This window comes from Aythya fuligula, chromosome 1 (assembly GCF_009819795.1).
Source record: "Aythya fuligula isolate bAytFul2 chromosome 1, bAytFul2.pri, whole genome shotgun sequence".
NCBI lineage: Eukaryota > Metazoa > Chordata > Aves > Anseriformes > Anatidae > Aythya > Aythya fuligula.
Genome location: NC_045559.1, coordinates 150973704 through 150991986, shown reverse-complemented (window position 1 = coordinate 150991986; position 18283 = coordinate 150973704). Strand labels below are relative to the sequence as shown.

Sequence of the window (18283 nt, the reverse complement as noted above, 5' to 3'; positions counted from 1 at the left end):
AAACACATAATGATAGGTATGCAAATGTACATGTGCTCAGATGAAATGAAGAATACATGCAGGAACCACCAAATAAAGATATTTAAAGTAAAACATGCAAAAAAATCCCATCAGAACACGGAATCACATTTGACATTCTGATAGCTATAGCTTGAAATAGCAACTTCAATTTAAGACAAAAATCTCATCTTTGTAAATTTACAGTTGCTTTAGATTGCTTCCAAAGCAACGAACCACAGCAAAAAGTCAATTTAACAAGAAGTTCTTACCATTTATTGTAATTGCAGACAAGCTAATTATATGTAGAGCTAGACCCAAATGTTCTGTTAACATAGGCAGAGATTTGACATTCAGTTGCTGTATCAGTTTCATAAATTTAACTGTCTGCAGAACCCAAATCCCTCCTCATTTGTCTTATCCCATCCCCTCATCTAACTAGTATAGCTCTGACTCTCAAGGCAAGTACCTACCACTTTGCCTCAATGCCAGTCTATTAATATTCTTGGTGCGAAGGATGGACTGTAGGAGAAGTATAGAGGACCAGATCAATTCATCTGAAAGCAGCAGAGTGAGGTTTTCTTCAGATATGTGAGCTGATCATCTTAGTTGCCCTTTGAAGTTAGTGAAGAGGAATGACTGCTTCAAGCACAGGATGCCTCACATCTTTTTCTTTAGATGAATCATATTTCAGATTACCTGTTTTATTCCCATTGACAATACAGAAAAACTGGGATGAATAGCTCAGATGCAGATGTCTAAAATATGGAGGAATCTGTTTCCAATTAACAGGCCCAATATTTTTAACAAATAAAAGATTTTTATTTCTGAGTGCTCATACACACAATCCACATCTCTAAGTTTTAAGTATGAAATTAAGCAACAGGAAACTTCATGTACATGACATTATTCTAGACATGAGAGAAACATACAATAAGGGAACTCTCTTGGAAGTTTTTGGTGAAAATAGGCTGTCATCTATAGCAATCAGTGTGAACATTTTTCTGTTCTGACTCCGTTCTGTGCATTGAATCATTCTGTATTTCTCTCTTCAGAACTATATTTGAACAAGAAAGCTTTGGGAAAAAAAAAAGCATCCATGTTTCTTGATTTTCATACAGAATCGGACACTTTTCTATACCTTTCTTTTTATCCAGGGTGCCTGGTTTTGCACTATTCCAGGAGTCAGTTATGAGGTATAAGAAAACAAGAAAAGTGATAAGTGATGATAATATAAACATTTCAATAAAGCTTACAGTATTACTTACACTCTCAAAATAATTCTGAAGACAAAGTAAAAAATCCTTAGCATTCTTATGATTCAGTGTTCTTAAAGTCTTAGGAAATTTTTAATTGAAAAATCAGTTGTTTGTTGCTTTTTTTGAACCCAATTTACGTCAACATTATGCACAATCATAAGCGTATCCTTATTACCATCATAGAAGTAATTACATTGAATTTCTATAGCACTAAAAATGATATAAAACAAATATTCCCACCCCTCACAGTAACACAATAGGTGCCCAAAAAACAATTGAGAATAAATCCCATTGTCTGTATTGAAGAGTAAACACCATTTTCAAATGCCAACAAGGTATTCAGCTTGTTGGTGTATCGCTTCCATTTAAGACTCATGAGTAGGAGGACAAACTGATTTCCACAGAGGAATTTCTGCAACAACTTCGGTTTGTAATGAGCTAGAAAGAATTCATACTCCATACATAATATTGATCTACTGGATTTTTGTAAATCTAACCTGGCAGCCAACAGGCACAAATATACATATGAACTTCATGATGAGAATAATAATTTAAACTCAATATGTCATATTCCAAATATACAGAAAAGACCTGATTATATTAAACATCTATTTTCTGTTATAAACTAGCATGTCCAGCCGGATCCCAGCCCTTTAATACCTTGTGACTGATGTAGTTACGTGTTCTCTGTATCTGATGCATGCCAGGCCTTAAAAGTGTGCTGTTTGTACTGAACAGTGTATCAATTTCAGCACATTTTGGGTACAAAAGTTGGTAGTGACTGAACTATACTGGTTATCAGAAGATGACTAACCATACTGGTGCAGTGTTCTGCTGGACCAGTAAGGAGACTTACTAAAAAGCATGTTTATATCCTATAAAGACATTCAGAAACTGCTTTCTGAAACTTCTGTCTGGAAACCAGAAGGAGTGGATACAAGGCATCAACTTGGGGCCCTACAGGAACTAATTAGCCCTGCTGAAAGATAGGGTGCATTAGCAGAACACTGCACGAATACAAACACATGTCTCTGGTACCTCAACTAAAATTAGTATGACAACATACAATTTGGGTATGTGCAATGCCGGCATATTCATTCATTCAAAGCCAAATTTGTGGTCAGTATTGTATTGCCAGAGCCTTGCTGTCTTGATTTATAGTTAGTCTGGAAAGAATATTACATTAAAGTAGCTGCACTACTTTACCAAATGAGCTTTGTCAGAGGATGCTTGGGTAGCTCTGCAGTATTGTATTGTGCTCTGTAGACATTGCTTCTTGAAGCAACTGTCATTTCAAAAAAAAAAAATTTAAAATTAGCCTATTATAGGTTCAAGACACAGAAGTAGAATATGGTAGTCAGCTGGCAAGGCCACACGGCATACTGTCCTATGGCAGGCATTCCCTCAACATTTTAAGTGGTTCCACACATGGATGAGTTGTGTATGGGGAACATTCAACAATGTCCTATAACATAACCATTGGACTCCTTAGGAAAGCTGCAAACACTGCATTGATCAATGTCTTCCTATGAGGGGAAAAAAGAAAGAACAAAGGAATGCAAAAAGAGAGGCTAAATTCCATAGTTTTCACATCTGATAGCAATCTTCCAACCTTAAATACAACAAGCAAACAAGCAAACAAATAAAATAGACATGTGATGATTTCCTGAAGCAGGAATGTAAATACTGGCACAAGACAAACAACTTTGGACAGCCAGAGTTTAAACATGTATTAAAGCATAACACATTTTGAAAAGTGACACTGTATCAATGGGTACCATCTCTGAATCTTCCCGCACCAACGTGATCAGCTTACACATTAACAGCTATGCTTATTTAACTGTCTCTTTCGCAAGCTCATGAGCCATGGGAGACAAAAATGGAATCAGATCATTCTAGTTCATACCTCAGTAGCCATGGTCAGGTTGTTTGCCCAGTTACTTTTCCACAGAAATTCTCTCTTTATTTACCAACAATGTAGGAGCCAAAAGTTATGTCCTTAACCAGAAAGCACTGCAGTGCCTCAAGCCACAGGAATTAGCTCCTGTAGATGCTATTCTGTGTTTAGACCACCAACTGGCTGCGAGAGCTGACTGGTGGCCCAAGCTGTCTGTGCTAGATGAGGCTGGCCTGCAAGAACAGACACTTTAGCTTACCCCTCTGTCTTTTTAAACTTTGTCCTCTCCCCTTTGCTGCTTGCTAAAATCTTTGCCTTAAATCTAGGAGTACTTTCTTCACTCAAGCATACCTCAGCAGTATAGTGGCTGACAAACCTTTTACAGCACTCATTTACACCTGTACAAATCCTACACTTCAAATGGTGGAGCCAGAAACAAGAACAAGGGCATAATTCAAATTACAAGAGCAAACTGATGTGCTGGAGAGAATCCATTCTTCCACTGTCTCCGCAGGACTGGCGGTAGAAAGCAGTAATAAAACTGAAGTGGACAGATATTCTTCATACTTGAACAGATCAGGGTTTAAACAGGAAATTGCACTTTTTTCCAGAAACACTTTCAGAAATAAAACTGCCTTCTGATATTCATCCTGCTACTAAAAAGTCAGATGAAGATATCAAATTGCAAGTGAAAGCAAATATTGCTATTTATTCACAGCTGTGAATCCATCTGCATCGCTTTCGTATACCTATAAAAGTGTCCTAAGGGACTTTAAAAGCAGTTCAGGAGAAAAAAAAAAAAAAAAAAGATCCTCCAAACTCCAGCTGAAATGTTAGAATCTGTAGGAGGGCATAATTGGACATTCAAATGTGCATTGCTGGTGGTGGTGTTATTTTTGAGAAACAATGACTGAATCCTTTACATGGTCAAAAGTAACCATGTAACATTAACAGTAAACAGCATGCACGGACAACCTGAAAAGAAACATCAGGCACCGCCTTTCTTCTGCAATTGCTCCAATTTTCTTCTTAAGAGGTTGTAGTTTTCCTTGGTCCCGGGTGCCATAGGATCCAGCTTCAGAGAGACTTCATAGTGCTTCTTTGCTAAGTCAAGATTTCCCCAGCGATGATAAAGCACAGCTGGAACGTCAGTGAAGAATTTCGTTAGCAATATTGTTGAATAATGCACAGCCTTGCCAATCACTTGGAAAACAACATTAAGGCATTTGTTTCCAGTGAGGGTCTCTCACTGGCTGGTGGCACAGTAGCTGCTTGTTCTGTTGCCAAATGCAGGAGCAAAGCCTGGGAGCAGAGCTGGCATGGGAATGATGAAGGAATGAATTACACTGGAGCCACAAATGGCAGCTCTTATCTGGTGAGCTCATTGCGGGTTACAAGCGTAGCATAAATGAACCAATTTGCAGCCACTGAAGTGCAGCTACCTCTGGGCTGGATTGTGCAGCCCTCTTGATCTGTCATATCATGTGATGGCTTTTCTGGTTTAGTGCCCTGTTCTTCTCTGGCTGGCAGTTTTTCTAGGAAGTAAAATAGGAATCTGCCCAGCAGGAAGAAGGCTCAAAAGATTGCCTTTTCTTTTAAAACACAACAAATATGAAGCAAATAAACAATGCAGCTGATAAGATGTAGAAAAGCTCTTACCCAAATTACCGTGATAACTGGCAGCATTTGGATTGGCTTTAATTGCCTTGAGGAACAACGCTTCAGATTCCTGAATAATTTAGAAGAACAAGTCAACAGGACAGTCTACTCTTGCAGTATATAAAATAATACAAAACGTACACAAAATTGTAACTGAAAGAAACTCCAAACTGTGCCATATCTAGACGATGCCACAGTATGTATAATCTAAGCCTGCACGATCCTGTAGTTCAGGTGGCTGTAGCCTCCAGAAAAGTGACAGTGGTACAAATAAGTGCCAAGATTTCACAGGCTCACATTATGTTAGCTGAGAGCCAAAATAAAAAAATAAAGAAAAGTGAAGCACTAGTGAAGTTTATAAAGCAGTTTAATTTCCCCCCCCCCCCTCAGTTATATTATTTTCAAGCATTACCTGCTGAAGTTTTACCTATTTATTCAATCAAAACAAGCATAATATAATGTAGCATCTGAGAAAACTCCTTTTAGACACCTTTTCCCGTTAACAATTTTTACCATTTCAGGCAGGAGCTTTCCAGTAAAAACCTTTCATACAGATGTTTCAACATGGTTCTCTATGAAGAATAGCAGAGTGTCTGTTATTGAAAAACCAAACCAACTGAACCGTTTCTCACGTTTCTTCCAAGCAACCTTTCCCATATTCCCAGCTGCAGTGTGTATGCTCTTAGGACTGTTGACGTCTGAGTACTTAGAAAAGCCAAACTCTCACCAAATATTCAGAAGAACAACTTACTGCTAAGTTAATTCCCTAAGCTGACATTTTTATTTTACCAAATGAGCTGCTGATACAGACACTTTTGTTCCAGAGCATATTTCCTGTATAAGTTTAGAAAGATATTTCCCAATCCAAATGGACCATATGTACTCACTTGCATACAAGAATAGATACTTTAGATAAACAATTTCACATGGATTCTGGGCTATGCTGTGTTTTAGAGAAAGTTGCTCATTTAGTTTCAGGTCAAATTACCTGGAGATAAAATTACCTATTCTAGTGCACACACTTAATATCCCAGGTATTTGAGAACAACCCTGGGGAAAAGGCCTTTCCTTTGCGCTAAGCCTTTGCTATTTAAAACTACACAGCACCACACAGGCTCTGCTAAAAAAGAAAATCTATCGGCCAAATTTTTGATTCTGCTGTGTTCTTCTGAGGAGCATGACATAAGTTCCATAAGGGTCCCACAGGTGAGAAGTTTCTGATGTCAGTGACTCAACTTCGAGTGACTGAAGAGCTATGTCCAAATTCAAACCCAAAGTTCACTCTCCTTTCAAAGCGTTCCAGAGCACAGCTAAGGCTGCCACTCTCAACCCAAGAAAGGCTGATGCTGAAAGTGCTTTTTTTTTTTTCTGTAAGGTCAAGGAGACTTTAGGTTCTCAACAAATCCTTTTGTAGTTCTTTTTGTACTTCTTTCTGTATCTCCTTTCTGTATCCTTTCTGTACTTCTTTTTCCTGTGGAAGGCCTATGTGGATAGGAGTGAACAAGGGAACCAGATGACCAGAAATTTATGCAGTATATGATTCTACACTGCAAGTTTTGGCATTGCTTTTCCCTGGCATCATCACCAGCTCTAGCATTCTCACATACCTGACTATTGATGTACCTAGATGAACTGGGCTATTTGAGACCCAAAGCATTGATTTGGGTGATGGGACTGAACACTCTATCAGGAACATTACAGATAGCCCCTAATTGGAGGGACTGGTCAGTACACTGGAGGGGAAGGCCACCATTCACACTTAAACAGGATGGACAAATGGATGGGCAGGAATCACAGGATCCTTACAGTTGGAAGGCACCTCTGGAGGCCATCTGGTCCCACCCTCCTGCTCCAGCAGGGCCACCCAGAGCAGGCTGCCCAGGCCCATCTCCAGGCAGCTTTTGAACGTCTCCAAGGAGGAAACCCCACGGCCTCTCTGGGCAACCTGTGCCAGTGCTCCATCACCTGCACAGCACAGAAGTACTGCCTGTTCAGAGGAGATCTCCTCTGTTCCAGTTTGCATCCATTGCCTCTTGTCCTGTCACTGGGCACCAGCAAAAAGAGCTTTTGGCTCATGATCAGCTTGGTGTCCACCAGGACCCTCCTGTCTTTTTCTGCAGAGCTGCTTTCAAGCTGGGTGTCCCTCTGCATGTCCTGGTGCCTGGCTTGGTCAGGGATTGGACTAGATGACCTCTGGATGTCCCTTTCCAGTCAAAATTATTCTACGATTCTAACTCAGTCACTTGAGAAACACCCCAAGACTCAAACATTTGGCAAGCCTTGTGGTATTGCAAGGTAACCTCTTTATATACACCCAACCAAACCTAAAAATCAACAGCAGAATGGCTCTTGAAACTATGCAGTAGTCATTAGTCCTACAATTTGTAATTTTTCCACTGCAATTCCTAGTATTTTAATTTACTAAGTAAACTTCCACTTTCCTTACTGGACAGGTTAACAACAGACTGAAAGCTGTGCTGTCCAATTACTGCATTTTTATACCTGAATGTTGTCAGCTACAAAGAGGGGAAGCATCTAGTGTACAGACTCACCCTTTCACTGCTGATGTATGATGGGACAACATGTGCAGTGTGTTCCCAGAAAATATAATAAAACACATGCTCAGATTTGACTGACTCTCATTACTGTACGTATCTCCAACCACACTCTGCAAACATTCTTATTGCCACTGCTTTGCTTGTAGAAGCATACTGTCTGATTAAAGGCTATTGATGGTGCATCACATTCATATTATTGCGGATATATGGTGTAAATATACATTCCAGTACATCCGGTGATATTTCAGATGACTGTCTTGCCAAAGCTTTAAATCAAGTGTTGTCAAGAAACTTGCACACTGTGTATAGCAAAGGCTTTGGGAAAGCACACTGCATTCCATCTGCTGCCAAGGCCACAGCACAAAATTGTTGTCTGGCTTTTTTTCAAATAGAAAAAATGCTGAATGTTTCCAATTTGTTATACTTCTTACAGAAAAAGCATAGATGTATACATAACAAAAATACAGCATACATATTTTCAAAGAGCTAAAGATAGTTTGATTCTTTGTCCATTGCAACAAGTACTTAAATGAGAAATCAAACTTGACATAACAGATGTTAATTAAAAAAAAAAAGCAAAAACACCAAAACAACTCATCCTGTATGTGCTTTTGTTTCTGAAACAATAAATCATTCATGAATAGATACAAACAGAAATCTTAACGGGTTGGGGGATTTTTTTTTTGGTCTTAGAAAATCTATCTTCTAATGAAAAGAGCATTTGAAACTGAAGAATACTGTGTACTTATTTGAAGGAACTCTTTCATAATAGCAAAATCTTTTCAATTTTGTGCCTTTTAAAATATGAAGTACAAAAAAACACAACAAAACCAAAAAAAAAAAAAAAACACACAACAAAACCCAAACCAAATCTTACTTTATGGCAACAGAGCCAATGTAGTATCAACTTTTATACAGACACATAAAAAGTAACCTAATAAATGAAATGCCTGAGGTTATACAACACAACAGACACAGCCAGGCAGCCCTCTGCAAATCACCTCCATCACCTTGACAGCCTCCAATCCCCTGTCTTCCCCTCCCCTCCCATACACAGTAAAAATCCTTAAAGAGCCATCCACTTCTCTCTGTTTTTACATGTGGAGGGGTAGACAAGAAATCTTAATCTCCCATTCTTTTTATCTTAATTGTATATTCTCCCACTTAAAAATAAACAAAAACCAACAACAAAAGCAACCCTGTATCTCTACTTTCCAATCCATACAAAATACAGCTACTGCTATCATCAAATTTTCTAAGTGCACTTCCCAATGCCCTTAGTTTGCTCTCCCTATTATAACCCATCAATTTCAAGTTACTAGATAAGTTATATTTTGCTCTACACAAACCTACTACTCCTTGTTGAACTATTAAAACTGTCAGTGGCCCCCTCCTTTCTTCCCTGGGCTCCACTGCGCCTTTTGCTTTATTCAGGATGCTGCCTTGAAAGCTTCATTTTTTCCCACCATCATTTCCACTGTCTCCAATGCATTCCCATGCAGCATAATGACCTCTCAGAACTGGCCATCAAAAGCACTACCTGCTTTGTTATTTTTTAAATCCACTGTGACAGACTTGTTTTTCCTATACCTGGAGAAAGTTTCCTACCTAGTTTTCCACTTATTTCTTCTCCTTACTTCATTATAAACATTCTTTATTCTGTCAGGCTGCATATTATTCTTGCTAAATAACTGTACAATACTCTATTCTTTCATATTCATGACTCATCAAAATAATACTAGCAATTAACTCCTCCATAATGTTATCCTTATACATTCTGGATGTTAATTTGTATCCTTCTGGAACTTTGTTAATGTAACCTAAAAATATATTTTATAACAGCTTCAGGTGGAAAGAGACTAGTAACAGAGTGTACAAAAAATGAAAGTGACAGTCTAGAGAAAATGCAATGCCGTGGGTAACAGCATCACCAACACAAACCAAAGGAGGTGTTAGGCCTGCCAGGGCCTCTGACATGTGGACAGGTCATCACTCCACATTTGGACATGACTGGAAATGTTAGTGGACAAGGTAATTGGTGGAAAAAACACATCCATTCTATCAAGTCTATGAAGTCTAATATCAAAAAATCTTACTTCTTTTACACTAAGGATGTTCCTTCAGCACTGCTAACATTTCAACATATCAAAAAGCCATCAACCTCCCCCCAGCAGTCATAGTTCAATAAATGATGTTTTTCTGAGGAATACAAAAAACTTGCTCCATTATTTATTTCTCCCTATCGCATGCATACATCGGTGACTATGGAGTCAATTAAAGTAACAAAAAATGTTAACTATGTATGATTTATTCTCTGAATATTCATACAATTCCTTCTGGAAAATATTTCTCTGACCTCAACTGCATTACATTTGCTACTTTTAAATACAAGTAGTTAATACTGAAGTACCACTTGCTAACTGGCCAACTATATTCAAGGGAAAGTTCAATACATTGCTCAATGTATGAACATACCATAATATTCTGTGGTCACTTAGGTATCCCATCCTCAACCTGGGATTAGAGAGTCTGTGATATCTTCATTTTAGATAGCTTCTGAATGAGGCTAGAATTCATATCGGGTAATGGGAAACCTTGCTTCCTTACACAGAAAGAACACCAGAACTAACATATCACATCTAATTTTGGACCCTGAACCAAGGACTTTAAATCAGGGGAGGTTCTCTCTGGAGAGAACCAGTGAACCAATACAAGACCCTAACTGCCCTCTAGTGTGCTTAAGAGCCTACTTCTCTTCAATGACCATTGACAGTTTACGGCAGCAATCAATGTTCCAAAAAAACCAACCACACAACATCTAAAATAAGGTGAGATGAATTTAGGTCAGAGTCACACAACAATTCTGTGACAGAAATGGGCACTGAATCCTGACGAAGTCACAGTCCGCAATGACTTTCTCACACCGTTTCTACAGAGATACACACAGTTTATACACAGTATATATGGTTAAAAAACCACCACCACCACAAAAAAAAACAACACACAGAGAGCTCTAGTTACCTACCTTATATTTTTGTGATTTCCCCAGTACATTTGCCAAAGAAAACATAAGGGAATGATCATTAGGTATTAACTCCAGGGCCTCTCTTCCAACTGCTTCTGCTTGAGCTAGATTGCCTGGGAGCCACGCAGTGGAAAAAGAGAAGGCATCTTAACACAGCCTTACTAGTTACTTTTCATACTGCAAGCACACATATTGTATGAAGGGCTGATTATACGTGTTTTTGAAGAAAAACAGGTATCTCTGACACATAAATATAAAGGCCTACAGAATAAGACAACAGAAAACCTCCATTTTATTTTCAACAAATAACACTTTTAGAAGAACAAAAGCAGAGATTTGAGAGTTCTGAAGTTTGGTCTCTAATACAAACATGCTTGCAAAATGATGTCATTTCAAATGAGGATCAGAAATGCAATTGATGGGCTGGATTTCAAGTGATGCTTTAAAACCACTGAGTTAGAAAGCATTCTAGTTTTTACGGAGAGTGTCTTGGTAGCCAAATAAGAAGTAGAACTCCTTTTAGATAAATACAGATAAAACTGAGTTTTGAAAGACACTGAATTACTCATTAAAATATTCCATTGGTTCATACCTGTGTTATCAAGTAATATAATCATATTGTTCCAAGCCAAACTATGCTCTGGTTTCAGAACTGTAGCATTCCTCCATGCATTCAATGCATCTATATGGCGATTCAAATCTGCATACTAAAAAGAAAGAAAACTCCAGTAATGTCACTCAGATTTACTTGACTTTTCAATTATGGACTAAAGGCACAAAGATTATTAATCTCTCTCTTTCTGTTCTAGTAAAACTTGCTCTTACAGATAAAAATAAGAAATGTAAAAAGAATACTAGGGTAGCATGGAAGATAGACTGTTATAAAATAATTTTTCACTTTTATGTTTTTTTTTTTTTTTTTTTCTTCTCTGGAAGCTGGTCAGATACATAAGCACCAATAAAGTGGGAAAGAAAATTAGCATTTTCTACACAAGAGAATAAGTAAATTTCCATGAATCTAAAATGATTTTTTTTTTTTGCATAGTTCTACTACCTAACAATTTGTTGGAATATGCTCATGACTGTAAAGCAGTCTGATATTGAGAAATGATTAAAGATCTCTCTTAAACAAAAGATCACAATCTATATTTTTGGTTTGATGTCTTTATATGGAAAGTAGGACTACCAAATGTGATAAGAAAGGGATTATACTAGGAAAGCAATAGAAAAAAGCTACTGAAAGTAGGAAATCATCCTGAACTACAAATCAATTAAACTGGAATAACGATCAGCATTTAACAACATAGCAGAAATATATGCACGCACAGATTACTCTAACAGCAATAATTCATTCAAAAATACTCACCAACCGCCCTAAATTGTAGTAACAATCTGGATATTTTCTCCTGTGCTTAATTGCTGTCCAGTAGCTTTGCTCTGCCTCTTCAAACCTTCTTAAACTGTTCTGTACTATTCCTAGATTCATCCATGCAGCAGCAAAATCAGGTCTGAATAAATTGGAGAAAAAAATAAGAGAGATGACAACTGAGCACTTTGAACAGAAGATCCCATTGTATCCTTTCTGCTCAGCTGGTACAAAATACTGCTTGGCTTTGTTCTAAACATACTGTATTTGTACAGCTAAGGACAGCAACTCCTCTGCTTCTTGGAGCTCATTTCTTTCTTTCAGAATATTTCCAAGGTTGTTCATGGCATGTACATATTTAGGATTCAACCTAAAATGTAAAATTTAAGAGATTATTATTATGTATGGGAGACACATTCCTTTATGCAAATTGTTAGCTCTGCATCACTGCAGAACATGAAAATGAATACCTAAGCATTTTCTCCCTGTTAAACCTTAAAGCAATTTTAGGATAGTTCAATAAAGCAGTAAAAATTCTAATACCTTACAGCTTCTCTGTAGTATTTGATTGCAGCACTTTGATTTCCCTTGTCAGCCAGGTTTTTGCCAACATTGTAGTGCACCTGAAAACGCAGATGAACTTTTTTAGCCAGATGCTATACATTCAGATATTTTGTGGAGTCAAGTTGCTAAAAATTCTTACCCCAAATAATTACAGCCAGAATTTTTGTCATTCACTACTGCTTTATGTTGTAGGTGGATCTCAAGACTGGACAATACAGACAATGAAAATAGCAAGATAAAATCTGAGGAATAAATTAATAAATCAACTTACCTGTTCTAGCTAGTTAAGAAAGATTTTTCACTCCCTGATATTATAAATGAGATCACAACACTGTCCCTAAGACTTTTTATATGGACACCTCTTGTCCTTCCTTGTCAGATGACTAAGAGAAAGGCTGACTCATTCAAATCCAGCATAGCAGAAAATCTACAGCAGTATGTGTTGATTAAACTTTGCTTTCACTACAGCATAAGCTAAAAAAAAAAATCAACATTAACAGAAAAATTAAGCTAAGCTCCATATTTCAAAACAAAGAAAACTCACAAAGAGTGCCAACCAGCATTCACCCCAGCCCTGCAAAAGACCCAATTATTATTGTCTTGATACAATAATGCATCAAACAACATTTCTGGAAAAAAATAAATCATGTGTGGCATCATGTTGAAGACCTTGACTGTTCAAAAGCAGAGAATGAAGGGAGGATCTAGGGCTTTGGGATAACTACAGGGAAGATCCTTATCATTTGAATTTATGATAAGGATTGAAGGATTAGGTAGGAATTTCAGGAAAAAAAATCTTAATTGGAAGACATTTTGTATCCTACTCTAAGACTACATTACATGGTCAGAGGAAGACTGAAGTTTAGAAATAAAAGTGTTTTGAGTACAAAGTCCTGCAAACACTTTTCTGCAACTAGACCAGAATTCATTCTGTAAATTACCTTACTATTTGAAATTAAGTTGTATGCCTCATCTAAAAAACTCTCACACTGCAATTTTTTCCATACCTCGAAAATCTAATTTAAATCTCTTCAAAAACACTATGCAGAAATTACTTCAGACTGAAGTACATAAATATAGGTTTGTAATACACTTAGATAACTCTAATTCATGTTATACAGTCAAAAAAAAAGTACTTAATCTCATGTGTCCATCAGAGGATTAATTTTCATTGTGTTTGGCACAATACCTGGGACCCATTGATCCAACACACAAAGTTATGCTTCAATCTAACTGTTATAGTATTTAGTTGTTGAATTCCACCTCTACGTGATTGTGACTATGCTGTAACATGCCATCAATAAATCAAATTAAAACTGTTTTCCATGCTCTCTAGAATAAGTGAAAAAGTAGTTTCACTGGTTTTAAAGATAGCAAAGATGCTGTAAGACTTAGTAAGTTTTCACAGAAACAGCTCCTTAGCCTGTAAGGCACACAAATTCAGCATCTAATAAAAGCTCTAGTACAGCTTTCAAGTAGAAAACAAAATAATCCAGGGACTTCCTTTGTACATTCATAAAAATATGACAAGGTCCACTCCAAAGAAGCAACAGAATGGTACATTTATATCAAGGCATAGCCATTTATAAAGATCACTTGACTGTGACAAAAAATAGAATGGCACTGCTTTCCAATGAGTCATTACAGTAACATGATATACCTTGAAAAATGCTTCTTAGGACTGAGTATTATTTGTATTATGTCTTCGGGAATTTTTTTCAGCACACCATGACTACATTCTTACCAAACTGGATAGCTGTGATTATATATACTGAAGTTTACAGACTCAAAATCTATGTGAAGCAAATTAGATTATTAAATTTTGCTGTACTCCTAGATAAATGATAACTTGTGGCAAAACAGAAAAAAAATCAAGGAAGATTTCACTCAGTAACGTATATTACCCCTTAAAATACCTGAATTCACATTTCAATATCAGCAAACTAAAACTACATTCAGTTTCTTCCTCTAAAATAGTTTTGAGTGCCTTTTTTTCTTATTGTTTTACATTTTTCAGAAATTGTAAGTATTACTGCAAGAAAAAATTTGATTAAAAGAATGAGGGCAGAGCATACAAGAAAAAAATTCAAAAAATATGTTTTAGCTATCTTGTGTTATGAACAACCAGTCAGCATTTCACTTTCTGATTCTACTCATTCCTCAGTTTCTTAACATCCGTTTCTATCTAAAGCAGCAGTGGAAAGCATATTTTTCTCATGTAAACAGAACTGTGTGTATTGCAAAAATCCAAAAGATATCAATTATTTAAAGTCAAAACATCAAATGAAATATTAAGCGTACATACATATTTTGTGAACTGAACTAGAAAGATGTATTACAGTATTAAAACCAATAACAAGACCATTTACATTGTATTTCTTCTGTCCTCAGACACAGTTTCTGCATGAAAGGAAGTGATATTTCTAAACAATACTCCTGAAAATGAAGAGTTGCTTGTTGTATGTATGTTTCCTAGCTTCCCTTCAAGACAAATTGAAGCCTTAGCTCCTCTAAATATGTTGGTGACAAAGAAAGTAAGAGAAGAAAAATTATAGCAAGCAAACCAAAAGAACCCCTCAGCCTAACATAAATACCCAATGATGAAAAGAGCTTTCAAGATAATTTTCAATGGGTAAATATGCAGTAAGTATATATTTATATATATATTTAAATGCAGTAAGTTTTAAAAACAGAGTCAGGAGGGTTTTTTTAGGCATACAGAATCACTTGAAAGGTGCAGGTTACTTTTGCTGGACAGCAATGTCTCCCACTTCTTTTGCCATTAGAGACAGATGCCAAGATGAGCGTTTTGCTCTACTCCCCTTAACCAGGGTTACAATAACCCACATGCCCTCCGCTAAGCACAAGGCTGTAATTCTCCTTGCTCTCTCCTGTGACCCCTATCTGCACAACGTGGGGACAAACACTTTCAATATGCCAGTGGGAGGGAAAAATCTGGCTTTTAAAAATGAAGGGGGCAGTGTGATGTTTTAAATTTAATCTCTACAGACGTGTTTCTTCTGCCTTTGATTGATATTGCCCAGGACAACCTGGGAACGAATTTTCCTTTCCTGGTTAAACATTTAAGAGCAGATATACCATTTCATTTTCGGATGAGCATTAATGATGGATATTAACTGGAAATGACACATTACATTATGCCCACTTGCTCCTTTATCAAACTTAAACAGGTAATTACTTTACAGTAATAGCTCTAAAATGAACATTTCTAAGGGATGAATAACAACACAGCATTCTCTGCAATGAGGGCAATTAGGAAAGAGGAAAGTACTAAAAATACCCCATGAAAAAAGTTGGTTATCTCAACAGGCATGCCATATTTAAAGTTAACATAATCAGGGCACCACAGCCTAGCCCAAGAACTGAAAAACAGTCTTAAGACTCTGTTGTACATTTTCAGCATTAGAACAGCTTGTCTTTGCAAACTATTAGAGGTATAAGTTTGTCACAAAGCATTAAGAACAAAGAATGGTTAGTAGCACATTCTTTTCAGAGTATCATAACTTCCTCAGGATTCCAGGTTTTGCTACTTGTTTCTTCTGAAAAAACGTGTTTATTAAATTCTATTTGGTAAATGAAAGCTGGTAGCATGGGGAACGTTAACTTTTTACAATTATTTAAATTTAGCTATTTCCAATCTACCAGAAGAGAACGGTCAGTATTTCTCATGTATTTAATGATATTCTTCCAAAATTTAATTATATAATTAATTAGATGAAGTCATCCAGAAATAAGAACTGTCTCTGGATTCTGAAAAATTGCCCTGGCTTTGCTAAGAGGGAAGAAAAAAGTAACTTGACATTTCCAACAGTAACTTACTGCATGGCAGAAAAAGCCAACATGACGAACATCTTCAGGAATAATCTTCAAAAATCAAAAGGAAACAACATGTACCAAGCTCAGAGAGTGAAGAGCAATACAGCAATGTTTAGAAATAGTGAACAGCAGTAGAAGGGCAAAATCTCATGTCGCCTTATGCATCCACATCTGAGGTAGCTGTCAGGACCTCTTTCAGAATCAGTGGAAAGAAACACACAGAACAGGGTGCAGTCCTTCTGGCCTGTGACAGTCACATAGCTCAAGGTGACGATAAAATGTGCTAAAAGGGTCAGTTTTTCCTCACAGTTATGAGGGCAGCCTATCTGGCTTGCTCAGATGTAGACATCTAAAGCTAAGGGGATGAATCCCAAGCCAGTAAGTAGTCTGATATATGGCAAAACTGTAGTTAGGCTTTCATCATAGCCTGTAATTAGATATTCCGGTACTTCAACAAAGCACTCCAGGATTAAGTTGCAACATACTGACATCAGTGAAAAGATTCTGAATTAGATCCAGTGAGCCTTTTCTAAGCCATTAGCACGGAATCATTCCAAATTTATAAACTACCTGTAACATATTATTAACATATCAGGTGGAAACAGTCCATGTAACTGTTCACAAAATCTGCCTTAGTAGAAAAAAGAGGCCTGGCTCTAACTCACACTAGTGCTTACCACCATTGAGCTCCAAGAATTCAGTGAGTCTATACTGTATGCAAAAATGGAAATGGAATACAGGCACCTTCTGCTCATCTAAGCAAAATACTGTTAAGTGTATTCAAAACGTATACTATACACTGTATACAGACTAACAACCTTTCAAACCAACTTAAGCATAGGACCAAGCAAGAGTGACATACTCCTGGACGTAGCTATAACATGCTTCTTTCTCTATCAAATAAATAAATGCACACACATTACATATTTAAAAATATGCAACAGATTCTCTTTAGACAGAGCTGCCAGACTGTTCTGTGTCATGAACTTAAAGTCAAAAATCTCTGTAACTTCATTATGGTGTATTATTATTTCCAACACATTCCAAAATGACTAGGCCATGTTTATCAAAAATGATACTAAATTTCACCACCTTGAGCCAGATGCATCCATCAGTCAAGGAGGCAGGTTTGCTACTATGCCAGAGAATCTGATTTAGTGCAGTTTCCACACCTCCATCTAAGAGAGATATTTAAAAAGGTGAGTCTGAAATTAGAGAACATACTATTTAGAATGAAGGTAAATTTATTTTACACTGCTCATATACAGACAATTTGGAATTCAGAAAAGCGTTCTACAAAGCTTGAATTAGGAGCTGCAGCTTTTGTTGGTAGTTGCAAAACACCTGGAGACTCTAGGGCCCTGCTACATAGGGGAATTAAAGCATGAGCACTTTACACATATTAAAGATGCTCCAAGAAAAATGATAAAAAACATATTATTATCTACATTCATCTTCTGGTCTGCATCAGCCTTGAACTGGAATAAATGGACTAATGAAAAGTCCCGTGGAGTCAGCTTTAAGGGAAGTCTGTAATTTCATGACAAGAAGAGATCAAAACAGAACCTAGCTCCATTTTTTACATTTACGTTGGTTAAAATTGACTGAAGTCCATGAAGGAAAAAAAAAAAACAGATTGGCTTTTAGGCATGGACTCTCTAACATTCTTGCCTAGTAAAGTTCCCTACTAATGTGATTTCAAAGTGACTCCTTAAAGAAAATTGGAATGTGAGTCTATAAAAACCTCCCCGTACACATCACCATGCTCTCCATTTGTGCAAGCTGTCGCAAGTAGCAATACAGTCCAGGCATGTCTAGAGGGCCCAGTGTTGACAAACACAAGCTCATTTTCCCTGTACACTCATTGGCTTCGAACCAGCTGCATTAGTTCAGTAGCTTGCACACAGCTTATCGGCTCAAGCACAGCACTGTGTGAACACAGCTACACAGCTTCCCAGCCAGACGTGGCTTGTGTCCAAGGACCTTGGAGCCCAGGCAGAGTGGGGATCTGTCTAAAGTACTCTTGCCATAGCAGATGGATGGAGCTACACACAAAGAAACAGATTGCATTTGCTCCATTTATAGTATGCACTTGTCATTCAGAAGACAAGATACACTGAG

General features: G+C 37.2%; 1 protein-coding gene across 2 annotated transcripts in view; it reads right to left on the bottom strand.

Moving 5' to 3' along the window:
- Positions 1–797: 797 nt before the first annotated feature.
- The window catches only part of TMTC4 (transmembrane O-mannosyltransferase targeting cadherins 4), a 52255-nt gene continuing 34769 nt past the window's right edge, over positions 798–18283 (bottom strand). For both annotated transcript variants that reach the window (XM_032183789.1, XM_032183799.1), the window contains exons 12-18: positions 12305–12384; positions 12024–12131; positions 11762–11903; positions 10988–11102; positions 10396–10508; positions 4813–4882; positions 798–4293 (exon numbers count right to left, since the gene is read on the bottom strand). In XM_032183789.1, the coding sequence (XP_032039680.1) occupies positions 4142–4293; positions 4813–4882; positions 10396–10508; positions 10988–11102; positions 11762–11903; positions 12024–12131; positions 12305–12384 (780 nt within the window). In that variant the 3' untranslated portion in view covers positions 798–4141. The remainder of the gene's footprint in view (positions 4294–4812; positions 4883–10395; positions 10509–10987; positions 11103–11761; positions 11904–12023; positions 12132–12304; positions 12385–18283) is intronic.